Source organism: Micromys minutus (assembly GCF_963924665.1).
Source record: "Micromys minutus genome assembly, chromosome: 1".
In the NCBI taxonomy this organism is placed as follows: domain Eukaryota; kingdom Metazoa; phylum Chordata; class Mammalia; order Rodentia; family Muridae; genus Micromys; species Micromys minutus.
The window spans coordinates 12,799,191-12,816,342 of NC_137969.1; the positions used below are offsets into that span (position 1 = coordinate 12,799,191).

The window sequence follows — 17,152 nt, forward strand, 5'->3', positions numbered from 1 at the left end:
AGGAATAGAAGAAAAGAGAAAAGAGAAGAAAATGCCAAATTTATAGCAAATTTGAAAATACCTTAGACATTGATGAAAAGATAGTATTTACCTGACTCCTGAGCTCTAGAGCAAATTGTCACTCACTGGCTACATTCATAAAATACTGTCATTAATTATTCAAACTGATCACTCAAGGTAAGTTATGAGATAGATAGATAGATAGATAGATAGATAGATAGATAGATAGATAGATAGATTGAGAGAGAGAGAGAGAGAGAGAGAGAGAGAGAGAGAGAGAGAGAGAACAGAACAGAACAAAAAAGCATACTGATCCAGCTGTGGTTAAAGTAAACACATTTATACTTATATATCATCAGCAACATAGTAATATCATAGTTAACGATATACTATTTAACACCTTGAGAAGAAAAAACCAATCATATGGAGGTATAGCAAGAACATAATGAATAAAAAAAATTGAAACATCAGTGACTTCAGTGTAAGAGTTTAGGAGCACTGGTGGTGGTTAAAATTGACTACCAACTTGGTGAAATTAGAACTCTGGTAGAAATGACTTTCAAGACTCACCTGTGAGTGATTATGTAGATCAGGGTTTAATTTTGATGTACATACCCATTTTAAATGTGGGCTGCTGTACTGGCTAGGTTCTTGGACTAAATGCAAAGGAGAAGATGAGCTAGTAGAATGCCCACAGTCTCTGCCTCCTGATAGTGGATGCAGAACTACCCTGTGTAATAATTATCTGTTTCGTGATGGAGCATACCCTAGAACTGTAAGCCATAATAAGCCCTTTCTCTTTTAAGTTGGTTTCTCTTGGTAAATTGTCCCAGCAATAAGACAAGTAACTAATGGCAATATGAATATTCCTGTGGTTTTTGTCTTCAACGCTTTCCTTGTACCCTTCTGTGCTTGGTAGACACACCTGTAGAGGTAAAGCTATGTGTGATGTCACACAAAGAAGGGAGACTTGTGAGCATTTTTTGACATGTGTTTTTGCTTTCAAATCATATTCAGATATTCAATTCTTGCACAGCCAAATCATTTATTTTAAAAGAATGCTTTAATTTTATTTATGCATTTGTGCACATGCAACCATGTATGTAGGGAGCCATCAAAGGCAGAAGATGGTGCCAGGTTCCATGGAGCTGGAGTTCTAGGTAGTTGTCAGTGGCCCAACTGGGGTTCTAGGAATTTAGTGCTGAGCCATTTCCCGAGTCCCTAGTCAACAGTTTTTTTTTTTTTTTTTTTTTTTTTTTGCCACGAGGTGTGTTTTATTTTTATCAACCATACAAATAATTTTCTATAATATCCCAGGGCAAACCGGTGAAATTTGGCAGTCCGATTAGTGGGGGGGTCCCCTTCAGAGACCCACGGGCCGGTGGCATCGGCGCAGAGTGCCCGGGTTCACAGTGCAGCTTGTGGCTCGCGTCCATCTTGCAGGTGGCTCTTCCTCCACATCACGAGGGGGTCTTGGAGATGACGGGGCGGGGTGGGGTGGGGAAATCTTCCTAGGCTTTTAGGAGATTTCACTCCTCTTTTCCTGTTCAATGGTCTCTTTGGTCGGCAGGGTGTTCTTCTTCTGCGTCTCAGTTTTCTTCAGCTTGGCCTTATCTAAGCTGGCGATTTCCCCCATGTCCGGTTTGTCTGCCATTTTCTTAAAACTCGTGGATTCTTGTTCCGAGCTCGCGCTCCAGGTACTCCCACTCGCGTTGCTGCAGCAAGAGACCTAGTCAACAGTTTTAAACTGACTTCCAAGAACTGAACAAGTTTCAGCTTGACAACACCAGAAGTTATGTTGTATGCTTCAGTAATTAGCTCAGGGGAAAGTCAAGCAATTTTACATAGAAAATATTATAGTAATTTTACCACTGATGTTGACATTTTTACAGGGGCATAAATATTTTATTTTCTATATTTAGTTTTCATATCTTAAAATGAGACTTTAAAATTAGCCATGACAGAACTAATGCTAATGTTAATCATATATAGTCTTTAAAGAATCAAAGCCTGCACAGTGAAGTTTGTTCCTGACTCCTTATACCTTGTAGAACCAAGTCCTTCTAGAACAGAATCGGTGATAATTATATATAATAATATACTTGATACATAATAATCATAATTAATATTATAGATAGTAAATTGAAAATGTGGCAGAAAGTATCTAAGGCTCTAAGCACTTCATTGTGATGAAATTCATAACACTACTAAATAATAAATTCCCAAACCAAAATATAGGTTAGTTGATTCCCAAAATAGATCTTTTCCTATGCCTAGGACAATATACGGTGATGAAATTTATAAATCAAAGAACTACATGCTGCCTTCTTTGGAGCTGCAGTCTTACAAAGTATTTTGGAAACCTTAAAACTATAGAGACCATTTCTAAAGCAACTTTTACTTTTTATAGTTGCCGTTATTTTAATTTGCTTGTAATGCTGTTATTTTATTATCAATATTTAGTCACCCTTTATGTAAACCTGTAAAGTACAAATTCTGTTTGATCAGGTTTTGAATTCCTAGGAATTTTATTTTCCAATATTTTGATGACCTAACCTACTTTGGGAACACTCATTGCCTTGTGTGTATGTGTGTGAGCACAGATACACCTGACAGTAAAAATTGTCAAAAACCACCCTAATGCATTACTTGAAAGATAAAGCAGCCTTTTGAAGTAATGATTGTATTTATTGACTCTGAAATCAAAGGATCTATGCATACATCATAGTGTTTTATTTCAAAATGACTACATACGTGACAGTTTTAACAAACTTCCTGAACATGAAATACTTCCATCACTATGTACATGTGTGGAGAATCCTCTATGACCTTAACATATGGTACTTCTTACATTATACACAAATGCCAACCTGTCTTATATAAACTTAGATTTAATTATTTTACAAATAGTAGTATTATTTTTTTATTTCTGTATGACGAACATATACTTTACTTTTGTTTCTTCCTCAGTGATTTGATATTTAAAATCTGTGCCATAGGATGTCACATAGCTCCACTAAATTTGAACTGTTAACAGTTCAAATGCCAATTTTGGTTAAGATGTTTCAACGAGACGCTTGGGAAAGATCCTCATATACAAGTGTGTGTTGCTCAGTCACCTTTTAAGATTGTCTGCTGGGAGCTGTGATTTTGCTGTGTAAGGAGCAAAGGAAATTCATGGTCTCTTTTCTGTCTGTGGTTTGCCAGTTTGGTTTTACTATCTGACTTTGAACAAGAGATGATTCTTTTTGTGTTATTTACTGTGCCTGGCACTGCCTTGCAAGAGAGTTGTGACTCATATTACCAGCCCGTTCACAGTTCCTCTCTGTGCTCTTATCTGCCCAGCTGCCATTTCTGCAATCTAACTCCAAGGTAGTCAAACTCAATTGCTTTTGATTTACTGAGGCTCTGTCTTCAAACCAATAGAATAACAGTCTAAGAAGTGACCAATACACAATCCATCTACTCGATTCTTTAAATGTATAGATCACTAAGTTGCACTGCTATTTAATAGTCTACTCTCAAATCAGAAAAGGTAAAATGTATCAGTACTTTAAGACTGTTCATATCCCTGGTTATTATCTATTTTTTCACCAACCCATCCATTTGACATTTTACTTAATTAAATTAAGCCAGTTGTATTTCCAGTTCACTAGAAATAATTTGGTCACGTTCCTGAATTTGTTACATAAGTGCACTAAGGATACAAGGATATATTGAAAGACAATCACAACCAAACTAATATGGCTTTCAATGGTACTCCAATATCACAGGCCCAATACTTAGAAGCTTTCTGAAAGGCCTGGGTGAGTAAATAGTGAAAAAGCCAAAGCTAGTTGCCAGTAGGTAAGGGACACCTTGTCAGAGGGAAGAAAGACTGTACTAGGGAGCCATCTGCTAGTTCACTTTATGCTGGGTGAAAAGTAATAGGTATGCTGAAGTAAATTACTTGCTGACTGACATGGAGTTTACAAGTTCTGATCATTCAAAAGTATAGCTTTTCGAGGAGCTAATTTTCTGGGGAAACTCAGGTAATGAGAGCATTTTAGCAGGGCTTTATAGGCCATGGCTGGAAGAGTCTTACCTGAGCTTCGTGACACAGGCATGATCTCTGGGACAGCACTGAACTTCTGACAGACGTGTCGACTGGGATATGAAGATAAAGGGGGATGATTCTTTCTTTCTTTTATTTACTTATGTGATTTTGTTTTATATCCCATGAACTCCAGTATATACATAATCCAGTATATTTCCACAACTATGCACCGATAATGATGATTTCCAGGGCTTGCTGCATCCTCAAGAAAGAATGGGTTGTTCTCTTCTGATTACTTACCATCCAATGGCAATCATCCGTCAGCAAATGGTAGGGCCCAGATATCATCTGCTATATATGCTGGGTTTGTCTCTTGCAGAGATATTTTGCACAAATTTGTACACAGCTCCTGTGAGCTTTTGAGTGTGACAGTCATGCTATGTCCAGAAGAGAAGATCTCATAATGTTTTTCTCCCTACCTCTTTGCCTTTGACTCCTTTTCCATATTTCCTTAGTCTTGGGGAATTTGATCACTCTATACATATCTCATTAAAATACAAACATTTAGGCTTTATATCTAGTACCTTGACCAGTCATCCATCTCTCCCTTGATTGCAAAACAAAGTTTTTCAATTTTGATGGCACAAACATAAATGTTTAGAAGAGAGTTTTATGCCCTGTCCATATGGCAAAATAACAATAGCAGTTTCTATTCTTGGGTCTATATCCATTCTAGCTGTGATATTTTACCCAGGTATAATGCCAGACAGGAAGTTTCCTTTCCTAAATAGAACCCAAATCCCAAACAGAAGTTAATTAGTTCCTCCTTGATAGCACTTTTGCAGCTTTTGACCCATCTTGGCTGTCAAGTAGGCATTGAAGCATGCACTAACCACTGCTGGATGAGACCATTAATGTCTTTCTTTATCTAGTAGCTTGCATAACAGTTTTTGATATACAGACTGGCAGTCAGGAAGAATTATGGGTCATTCTGAGAATTAGTTGTTCATGTTTAAAGTGTATGGTCTCTGCAATATGCAGTTGTTCTGTGGGATGGCGCTGTTATCTGGAAGTTTTGTGAGATTTCTAAACCAGTGACTCATGAGGAGTTATCACACTCCTTGGTTAGGAGTTTTCATTTAATAACCTTTGTCTTCTTAGATGTACTTAGATTATCCACTCTCAAATTTTTCTTTATTTTTTCATGGTATATTTTGAAACATAATTTTTTTTTACTTTTATTGGATATTTTACTTACATTTCAAATGCTATCCTTCTTCCCCGTTTCCCCTCTGAAAACTCCCAACCCCAACTCCTCCCCCTGTTTTTATGAGGGTGTCCCCCACCTACCCACGGACTCTTACCTTCTTGCCCTGTCATTCCCCTACTCTGGGGCATCAAGCTTTCACAGGGCCAAAGGCCTCTCCTCCCACTGATGCCTGACAATGCCATCCTCTGCTACAATGTGGCTGGATCCATGGGTTGTTTTATGTGTACTTTGTTGTTGGAGGCTTAGTTATTGGGAGCTCTGGGGGATCTGGTTGGTTGATATTGCTGTTCTTCATATGGGGTGGCAAACCTCTTCAGCTCCTTCATTCTTTTCCTAACTACTCCATTGGAGACCCTGTGCTCAGTCCAGTGGTTGGCTGTGAGCATCTGTCTCTGAATTTGTCACAGAGCTTGAGATATAATTCTTAACTAGGTTCTTCCCATAAAGCTTTTTCATATATCCATAATTTAACCCTGAGTATTCCTTCTTTTACTTCCATTTCACAGGTGGTCTTATGTCTTCAGTTATACAGGTTTCAGTTTTGGTGTGTGGTCATAGGCTTCCATAAGGCTTTCTTATGCTAGTCCTTCATTAACCATTCACTCTGGCTTCCTGCTATGTGCACCATTGCCTCTCCATGACTACGCCTTTCCTCTCCCAGTGGTCCACTCCTCAACAGTCTTTAACAGTCTAATTAACCCTCCTCCCTCTGCAATCCTGTTCCTTAATTGAGATGTCTAAAGGAAGTATTGGCCGATTCTTGTGTCTAATGGTTCCAATCCCATGTTAGACTCTCTGTGTATTGTTTCTTCCCTTTAACCTTTAAGAGATAATTTCATCTTTTTTATTGAGAGAAAAATGCCTCCATACAAGTTTGGACAGGATGAAATGGGGTTTGAGAAGTAAGTAGTAGAGATTTGTGTTACTTGTAAGTGAATGTTGCCTACAAATTTTAAATTAAAGAATAAGGGGGCATTTCAACATTATTTAAAATTATATACTTTCAAATGTAGATTTGATTCCTCTTAATGTGGACTTTAAAACAGACACCTTAAGCAAACTAACTTTAGTCAGAGCTAAATGACATACTTTTCAGTGTTATGTATTTATAAGTTTCAAGAGCTGATATACTTTAAAAGTTTATAAATTATGTAGCCAGATTATATACTCTTTAAGTATATAATCTGGCTACATAAAATTAATCGATCTTTCAATACAGAAACAGGATAAAAGAGATGAAGTCTTAAAATGAGTAAGATGGGGCAGAAAGAGGGAAGGAAGCAAAAAAGAGATAAATGAGAGAAAGAGATTTTTATAAATTCCATTTCATTAATTTTCCATTATGTTATGTAAAAAATAAATTAACTGTTATAAAACACACTGCATTCAACTTGCAAAACTGACAGCCTACATGACTGTATTGAAACCATTCTTTTTCTGAATAAAAGAACTTTGTGATGTTATGGTTTTTTTCTTCATCTAGTCTGGAAGGATGTGTCAAAATTCTCATTTCATTCAATGCTCACCTCATTATATCAACAGCTTGAAAATAGACAGCTCCATGTTTAAAACATGACATGTGTTCTGATTGTTTGGTAAACTAAGTCGTGATACCTTCTGGTTAGAAGACAAATTCACAATACCTGTCCTTCAGTCTTTTCCATCACTTAGGTGGAAATGACAGAAGAAAATAATAATGCATTAAAATATGTTTCCAGAATTTGGGCTCGTAAGTGTTTCTGTGTGCTATTCAACTTTTATTATCCAGGTTTCATAACCTGAAATCACCTGGGCAAAGTGATCATTAGTTGAAGTACTGATGGGATCTCTCTGTGGCCATGATTGTCAGAAATTGGATGGATGGATGGATGGATGGATGGATGGATGGATGTGGGAGGGCAGTGAAGAGTATACAGCATCATTCATTCCTAGGCAAGTATGTCTAGCTCTACAGCGAAGCTAGCTGCACATGAGCCAGAACGGGAACCTGAAAACAGCATTCTGCCTTGACTATAGATTCCAGGCTGCTTTGTCACCCGCCCTCAAGATCTGTTATCAGAGCAATAGAACTGAATTAGAACAACTTGCTTTGTAGTCCTCAATTCTATTTTGTGTTTCGTTGTTTTTATTAAAAATATGTATTCACTTTACATCTCCTGAGAGAATGGGAGACCCCCCTGTGTACAACCCTATGCTGGCACATCTAGTCTCAGCAGGTATAGGCGCATTCTTTCCAATGGAAGGTTATCCCTGCAGTCCAAGTAGAGGACAAGGGATCCAGTAGCAGGGAAAGAGACTGACACAACACCTGTTGCTTATGACAGGCTCTCGCTTGTTGTCCACTGCTGTATCTCACCAGGTTAACTTTGCTTGGATGATGTAATTCCGTTGTCTTTGATGCTAATGTCTTTGTAGGGGTATTCTGGGATTATATGGAGATAATTATGCTCATTTTTAACTTTTACACAAGTTCTGAGACTATGCATTCAGCTTCTTGAGCTTTTGAAAAGTAATTTAGCCCTAAGCTAACCTCTCAACCTCAATTAAATATATTTTTGATACGTCATAAAGAAATTAGAGTCTAACTGAGAAGTTAATAAAATAATTTTTAACTTCAATGCCGAAAAAATTAAAATGTAAGACACCAGTGAGTTAGGCATTAATGGTACTCCAAAAAAAGAGAGAATTAATGAAATGTTCAATATAATTTATTGTCATCGTAATTTTTAGTTGTAGTAGATACATTACTAAATTTTCTATGACTAACGCAATGACTTTTTGAGTCATTGCTAAAATTTAATATACCAAAGACCTTGCTTTTTAATCACCTGAGAAGGCTTCACATTCTGCCTGAGGGGGTTTTGTTTATTTGGGATTTAAATGCTTTATTGATATATGCTTAGTGCCTAGGATTCATTTTTTCCTTCTTCCACTCTTTCTTTAATGTATGTATGGAATTTTTCCATAACACTGAGCACAAGGCTAAGTGTTGATGACTAAAATAATTAAGTTAGAGCCTTGTGCCCCTAGACATCACTCATTCTTACAAATTCATTAAGTGAATAATTACAGTATTTGATGGAATCTATGATATGAATATTTTAGAAGATAAGATAAGGAGCCTGCCATAGCAAAGCAATGCTATGTCAGAGGGCAACATGGAGAAGTTACCTATTATGGGGTCCTGACAGCCATTCTTCACTGAAAATTTGCCACTAATCTTTATTTCTTTGCTTTTGAGTTTTTATTTATTTAGACTTACACTTTTTCTCATAGGGATCATATCTTTTTTTGGAAAGGACTGACAAGGACCTGCATATGTAATTAAATCTGTTCCTGTCACAGCTGTTCAAATGTGAGGAACTGTAAGAGCCTTGTTTTCAGTATGTGTTATGCCGGATTTCATTCTTTTTTTTGGTCTTAGTCTTGGAAGTTCTGTCAACCAACTCTTTAACTCATTACCAAGGCTTTATTTTTTCTGCATTCTGGAGTCTATTTTCCTGAGAGAGAAACATTTTCTCCCTGCCAATATGTATGTATGTATAATTTTATATTTTTTTTGTTCTGTATGACTGATGTATTGGTTTTTTTTCATTATACCAATTTACATCACATGATTAGCTTAATCTAAGAAGCTCGATACATTTTCTATTCCAGTTTTTCTGGATATCATTCTTAACTAGCACTTCTGCATCATATTATAACATGTGGTTTTGGCTCTTCTAAAATGTATTGGCATGGCTCTCTAGTACCTCTGCAAAAGTTCATATGGATACAAGAGAATTGCATTAGGAAAGAGATATATTTTGAAGAGCAAGTTGTTGTGCATGAGAGACAATAATACTGATATGCTAGATTAGTGATACAAATAAATTGATGTTGTATAGAAAAACCATATTTCTTGCTGTGGAAATGTATGCAAAGGGAAGAGGTTAGAATGATGGATAAGGTAATGGGTTAAAGCCATCTATATCAACGTGGAATGTGTTTAATTAAACATTAACTAGTGGCTCAAAATAACAACAATGAAGAACAGATGTGGGTATAGGTCTGGCCTTGAGACTGTATCTCAACCTAAATACTCTTGCACTACCACCCGAGTAGAACTAGAAACAAGGGTACCTAGCAGACGCGAGCAAATGTAAGATCCAGAATGTGGTTTCAGATATTACCCTTTCTATAAGGGACCAACATTTGATTTTAGGATGAGGCTCAACATAAATAAAATAAGTCTGGCCCATTTTGTAGAACCAGGAAACAAAGGAGTAATTATATATATATATATAATAGGTGCAAGAACACATAGGCATGCAAAAGGGACAGAAGAATCAAATGTGTTCTCAGTGACCAAAGCTAGAAAACATTGAGCAATGAAATAAAGGTGTTGGAATATATGAGAATATATTGAGAAATATATATTTATGAGTGGAAACTGAAATTAATCATTATACAAAATATAATTTAGGTGCAAAATTTCTATAGTTTTTTCTTTTGTTTTTATGTTTTTTTTTTTTTTTTGTTCTCCCAGATATAGAGCACATATTGGTATTCCTTGGGTTGTTTGCCATAGTAAGTCTTTTTCAAATAAAGAGAAAGAAAAAAGGGAAGAAATATGAAATAACTTAAAATTTAAGCAAATCTTTTCAAACACTACCTCACCTGATTTAGCAGATACAGTGTGCACTTGGTACATTAAAATTATTTTTACCCCTACAATCTCCTTAAAACATGGGTCTTATCTAGTCACTGTAAAGGAATGCAAGACCAGTTCCAACTAAGGGACATTGTACATATTACAGAACATTATTTGTCAATTGGAGAGCGTATATGTCAGGAATAAGGACAGTCTGAGGAATGTCAAAATGAAGAGAAGTACAGAGGCATGAATGTCATGCAGCCTGAGACTATTCACACGTAAGAAATCATCCCGAGAAAAGTTAATGCCTGTGAACAAAGAGCATTAAACTTCAAGTAGATCCACATCAATACTAACCACCTCTAAATACTCTCTGTGCTTTCCTTTCAGGGTGTTTTTAATAAAACTATTAAACTGTGCTAAAATTAATAGCAAATCTAGATAAAGAAATATGTCCTCCATCATAAACACCGCCAAGAAGGGAAAATAAAATTTGACAAGATTAATTAGACCTTGGTGTCAGCTGACACAGTTAACTAGTATATTTCAAAGCAAAGCAGACACTTAGAAAAAAATGCTCTTATTGTTCTTCACATTTCTTTGTGTTCAACCAATGAATTAGGTAATGATAGAATTACATAAGCTGCCAGTATCATTAACATAAACAAAATGAAACTTTCTGTATCCTTTGATCATGAGAGACAGGGATATAAAACTATGAAAGCACCTACAACACCCCACTTATACCTTATCTCAAAGTTCAGAGTATCTCTCCTACTTATAAATTCAGCTTTTATCTCAGAATTTGCTTTGCAGTGTGCAATTAATAAATCTCTATCCGAATCTAAGCCCAGGGTATTCTTAGAGTGCACTGTCTATGGCTTTTGCCCACTGTTGCAAGAGAAACTGAATAATTCAATGTAAGAAGAGTGTTTGGGATGATCAAAGAGCATCAGAGAGGGAGAAAAAAGTAAATATTTTTTCTGTTCTGTCTCCAGGAAGCTATCCTGTGATAGTCAACTTACAAAGCCGTGACCAAAACCAAAACTGATTTTCTGGACATTTTCCTCATGAACTTCTCTCCCATTTTCAAAAAAAATAATAATAAAAGGGTGAAAAGCACAATTCCAGGTCTTGTTCATCTCTAAAAGAAAGCAGTGAATGCATTACTTGGGCAATTTTTCACAGAAATGTTATTGTAACTGTAGACAGGACTGTGACATAATTTCTTATTTATTTCCTTCATCAGTTTTAGCTAAATGACTGTTCGATGAGCACCATCTGCATGGTCAGAACAGTAGATTCTAGGGATAATAAAATCCCCCCAAAATCAGGAAGTTCATAAGAATTGTAACTAATAATCCAGATGTTACTCTAAGCACTATGGGAATAAGGTAAATATTTAAGGCATTGACGATGTTAGCAAGGCGCCTGTGATCCTACTGGGACTACAGAAAGCTTTACTAAGAATGGATTTAATCTGAAACTTGTATGATGAATGAGAACTTGAAGTTTTCCAAGAGTGTGGAAGAGAATTTGTACTGAGGTGACCAAGTACACCATTGTAGATGGAGGTGACAGAGTGTATCTATGCAGAGGTGACTTAGAAGAACTAAAATTGGACTGGAAGCATTGCCTTACAATTTTGAGCACCAAAGTGCTAACTGAAACTAGAGAACAAACACAGTATTATGTAGGTGACAAGGAAGCTCAGGGAGTTATACAGATACAGCTGGAGGCCTAGCTCTAAAAAATCCCCTACACTATGCTTAAGGAATTCGGAGACTAGTCAGGTAGAAGTAATTGAATGGTTATAAATGGAGTACATACTAGTACTCAGGTGATTTCATAAGAACCTTCTTGGGGAAGTAGAAATAACATCAAAATACAAACAGCTGCAGGACATTCCACAACAGCATAAGATATTTAAAAAAATTTACAGTGAACAATTGTCTTACTTGCTAACACTTATTTTCTATGCCACAAAAGTTAATGTTGCAGAATTTATCTACAGTGTTTAATGGCATGGGCTGATGAGGGGCAGTAACTGAGTGCTGCCTCCCTGCTAATGAATGTCCCATGACACAACCAATAAAGGCATGCTCTTCCTTAATGCCTTCCAATAAATGTCTTTTATTACTACAGAATGGGAGCAAAGAAAATCAACACGGATGTTTATCCAGTATACAGTCTCTTCAGACATTGGTATTTCAGTAAATACAGATTAAATACTATTTTTACGCCAATGCCAGAGAGAAACTATGCAAATTCAGAATGGGGCAAGAAAAGTCATAAGGTACATGGGGATGTGTTTAAGTTCTGGTTAAAAATGCTCCGAGGGAGGAGCAGTGGGTGTTGGGGGAAGGAAATGTAACTTTGGCATTCTTTCCGATGCCAGGTTGACCTAAGAATGAAGTTTAAGTGCCTTGAATGCTAATTTCCCATGCTTTAGAAGGAAAGATGCATCCTTTCCTTTATGGACTGCAGTGTGCTGTGTATGCAAACTGTAAAGACTTGACTAAGAGCTCGGGAGATGGCTCATTGAGTTCACCTTTGTAAAGCCTGAGGGCCTAAGCTTGGAACACCAACATGCATTTAACAGGCAGCTGTATTGGTAGGAATCTGTCACGGTGGTGCTGGTGGAAGGGATGGGGCAGGAGGCTTCTTGAGATTTTCTAGTCACACAGTCTATTCCAAATGGTAAGCACCATGTCTTTGGGTGGTGTTGTCTCAAAAGAATAGAGTAAAAGACTAACAAGGAGGATACATGGCATTGAAAACTATGGCTTTCACACATGGATACCCAGATTTGCAACCGCTAATGTATACACATGTGAGCATACCCCTACTGATATGCAAACATGTTCCCCACGGATAAAGGGGAAGCAGAAGAAGGAGGATGAGAAGTATTTGGAGATAACCACCACCACCGTCCCCAACATGGCCAATATGATGAACTGTCAGAAATGTAGAATAAATGACAGCAGCTCACAGCAGAGGCTGTTGTGACACTCATCAGTACCACCAGCCACACACAGCCATGGGGGTGAAACTGTGGAACTCATGGCCTGTGCTTTTGGAGAACAAGAAGCATGGGACAAACACTTGCCTTATACAGAGGAACATGTTTCTGATTTAGTACAATTATTCAGTATCTCTTATCACATTTTTGTCATCAGTAGGCACTTCCTTTTTGGCTTATCTGTGACTATATTGAGACATCTTGGTGATAAAACTGGATGATGTCAAAATACCAATTTTTGAGGAGGATATGATTTCCAATTGAGTCATATCATGCAGATGATGAACTGGCCCAGTCACTGCTCATATTAAACTAAGGAGATATAAATAGTCCTCAAATTTCTATCCTGTCTCTAAAGTGAAATTCCTTGAAAATCATCTTGCACTCCTTAAGAGTGACAAGAACATTGTAAATACCTGGCATGTGTACGTGCAAATATATGTACAAATGGACCTTGCTTGTATACATTTAATAGTAGAAAATAAAATTGATGAGGAGAATCAGTTCGGTTTGAACCTTTTATGAGTCTTTGACATCTAAATCTCCTTTTCTCTGTATGACACCATCAGTATGATCATACAAACCAAAGGCATCAGTAGGAGATTCAAAGTAAATCCATATGTCCTCTAATCGGACCAGCAAGACCTCAAACTTGTACTGAAAGCCATATTGTTAATTATTTTAATTTCTATCCCTATTCCTCTTAAATATCCCCACCATAATTGGGATTGATAGAAAAGCACAGATAGTTGTCTGGGTCTGGGTCTTCAGGAATAGACCTAAAGATGATACCTAGAGAAGGTACTTATAGATGGTAGAACCAGCAGGGCAATTGCATCAGGGCTAAAAGATAACTATATATGATCCTACCTGACACTCTCCTATACACTCCTTCAACCGCTAAGAAACTTATCTTTTAATTTGTATATTTTTAACGCTTGTGTGTTTAGGTTTGCTTAATTAATTTCCATTGTATAGATCCTTTCTCCTAATACATAGGTTGTAGTTATTAAGTTACAGTAGGCATCACTCAAATCTTTGCTCTTATGTATTACGGAAGCTGGAATTATTATCTTATGTATGAATATATACATCCTATGTATGTATGTATGTATATGTGATGTAATAGCAGGAATAAAATTCATTTAAGTCTTTTAAATTAATTCTTGGAGAGATTCATACATGGATACTATGTATTTTGATCATATTCACACTAAGACCTCTCCCTAAAGCTGCTCACACTCCCTACACTCTTGCCATATTCTTTCAAATTCATGACCTTTTTTCTTCATAACAGAGATTTCAATTTATTATGTTCATAATCAAATTCAGGGGTGTGGGCTATGTAGAGCGTGTTCAATCCTCCAGATGCCATGCCTGACTGACTCTTCTTCCCCTAGCAACAACCACAATCAACAGTCAATACTCCTGTAGATAAAGGTCGTGTCCATGACCTCCTTCCTATTCCATGCTGAACTGCAGATTGGCTTGTTTTTGTGCAGACCCTATGCAGGCAACCACTATGGGAGTCCATGAGTGTAGGGATCCTGTCATGTCCATTAGACACTGTTTTGATGAGGAACTTAAAATCTTTCTGCCCTCATTTTGGTGATATTCCCCAAGCCATGGAAATAGGAGGTTTGCTACATGCATCCCATTTATGATCCATAATATACTGGACGCAAATGTCAGATGTGATCGTTGGAAACCAATACCTTAGAAGGAAGTGTTCACTGAATATTCACAGAGACAGATGACATATTCTGAATAAGAGAAAGGGTGGGAGGAAGAATGAGGGAGGGGTGATAGACAGGAAAGCAGGGAAGGAGACAGGAAAGGAGGCAGGGCATCTGTCAAACAGCAGTGGGTAGGGTGACAGGCTGCCACTATCAGGCTGGCCATTGAAGACACATTAGAAGACAAGATCCATTTGGCCAATGGGTTTGTTTTATTGCAATATTGTAAAGTAGAGAAACCAGGAGCCCAGAGATGAGTGAAGTCTGCGGTGAATCATACAGGAAAATGCGACCAGTCTCACATTCCCTGGGCTTAAATGTTCTTACTTTGAAAGCTGCGGATGAATCAGATTGATCTTAACTCTGTGAATGATCCCCCAGTGGGACTTGTTCACAGTGGGAGAGGATTACACAAATTCGTTGCATGGTGTCCTCATGAGACGTTAATAGTAAGAAGAATTCCTACTATTTTTAACAGAAATGAGTGAGAGCAATATGATTATTTTACAAACAGCATAGCCCCAGGTTTTCTTCATTGTTAATGGAATATAAAGGAAAGACATATAGGTACTTCTTTTGCGTGAAGCAAGACTGGTGTTTCTGATGCTACGTTATATTTAGCACCATACTAAGCAATGGTGGCCCTATAGACCATAGGTTAGTAAACACTCTACTGTGGTTGGTTTTTATACTTCACAATACAACAAAGTCTATGATGGCCAGTGAAATTCTGTCTTGGTCCCTGGATTTAATACTCTTTTCAAAACTTACAAGAGAATATAAAATGAGCTCATTAAGTTTACCTCCAACACTGAGCTGAAAGCATCAGACACAGTCTTTGAGAGATGGTTTGACAATGCAAGGCTGTCCCAAGGAGCCACATAAGCTTTAGTAAAACAAGTTATTTGTGATAAGAAAGAAAACCAGAATAGACAACCTGAAGAGTAATTAGCTTATGGAACATAGAAGAAATAAATTACAGAACTCTAATTCATAATGACCCAACCCGGGATCAGAGCCTTAACTCTGACCTTTAAATTTTTATTTAATAAACATTTTTGAAGCTGAAAAGTGGTAGTAACAAGTACCATGCTGGGGCATGTGAGGTCAGGAACTGTTGTCATTGTCATTGGTATCCAGGAACTTCTTCAGATTTCTGTATAGATTTCCCAAGGAATACAGCCAGGGGGGAAAGACAACAAGAACAAACAACTAACAAAACTGAGCTCTCAAGCAGGTTGGAGACAACACCCTACAAATGAAGGCCTTGTCCCAAGGAGACAAATGCACTCCACAGTTATTTTAGTTTAAAAAGAAAAGGATGCTGGACTCTAATGAAAACTCATGAATATCATCAACACCAGGAGTAGAGGTAGCACTCTGATGTAGGAAAACTCCTTTCTAAGTGTTTATAACTAGAATTGCTAGTGAGCTAAGGTGTCATAATGAAGACCCACAGTTGGAGTGGATCAAATGAAATGAATTCATCTCTTCACAGATCTGGAAGCTGGAAGATGAAGGATTTAAGGATTTTGCTTCCTAATTAGAGCTCTATGTGGCTCAGAGAGAGAGAGAGAGACAGAGAGAGAGAGAGAGAGAGAGAGAGAGAGAGAGAGAGAGAGAGAGAGAGAGAGAGAGGGAGAGAGAGAGACAGAGAGACAGAGAGAAACAGAGAGAGAGAGACAGAAAGAGAGACAGAGAGAGAGAGACAGAGGAAGACAGAGAGAGACAGAGAGAGAGACACAGAGAGAGAAGTTATGGAGATATTACTTGGCCAGATATGGTACTTTCACTACTTTGAAGGAGAAAGCTTCAGAAGCAGGAATCAGCTTGTGACCAGTGTAAGCTAGATGAGACACCGACCAAATTCTGCAAACAAAGGAAAACAAAACAAGCCACAAGAATGAATTTCTTTAAAAATAAATGCTTACTTCTGAGATGCGGTACCTCTTTATAAATGCATGCAAACCACCAGACTTTAATCAAACTCCATTAATATAATAGGCAAGATCCTAAGACTTCAGATGACAAATAAGGAGTCTTTAACTTTCATTTTTTCTTTCCTTTTCTGTTTTCTCCAAGAAGACATGGCAGAAATGCATATTTAATAACACAGCATCGAAAAGAAAGGTGTTCTTCATGATAAAACCCTTTGTACATTTAAAAGTGAGGCTTGTGGAAGGTAGAAATTAAGTAATAAGCATATACCACCTAGCCATTTAATCTTCTAGAAAGAGTAAAAAGTATGAACATGATTTTCATATGTCAAAATCAAAAATTAACCATTGAAATGGAGATGAATAGTTCTTTAGTTAGATATTAGAATCTCAGAAAGCTTTCATCAGGGAAGCTGCAATCCAGTCACATTTGCATTTCAAGGAGAATCCTACAGTATAGTTTTAAAAGCCTGTGTATGAGAGCTGAGTTTTCTCTCAAACCAAAAGCACCTTTA

General features: G+C 37.2%; 2 protein-coding genes across 4 annotated transcripts in view; one reads left to right on the top strand and one right to left on the bottom strand.

The window, feature by feature from the left end:
- Window positions 1-17,152, top strand: part of KCNIP4 (potassium voltage-gated channel interacting protein 4) — a gene marked incomplete at both ends in the record, with an annotated part of 1,073,131 nt that overhangs the window by 421,126 nt on the left and 634,853 nt on the right. The window lies entirely within an intron of this gene.
- On the bottom strand, window positions 1,324-1,695 carry LOC308425939 (thymosin beta-10-like). The gene has a single exon (XM_080923582.1). It carries the CDS (start codon window positions 1,652-1,654, stop codon window positions 1,520-1,522), a length of 135 nt encoding a protein of 44 aa, XP_080779708.1. The 5' UTR covers window positions 1,655-1,695; the 3' UTR covers window positions 1,324-1,519.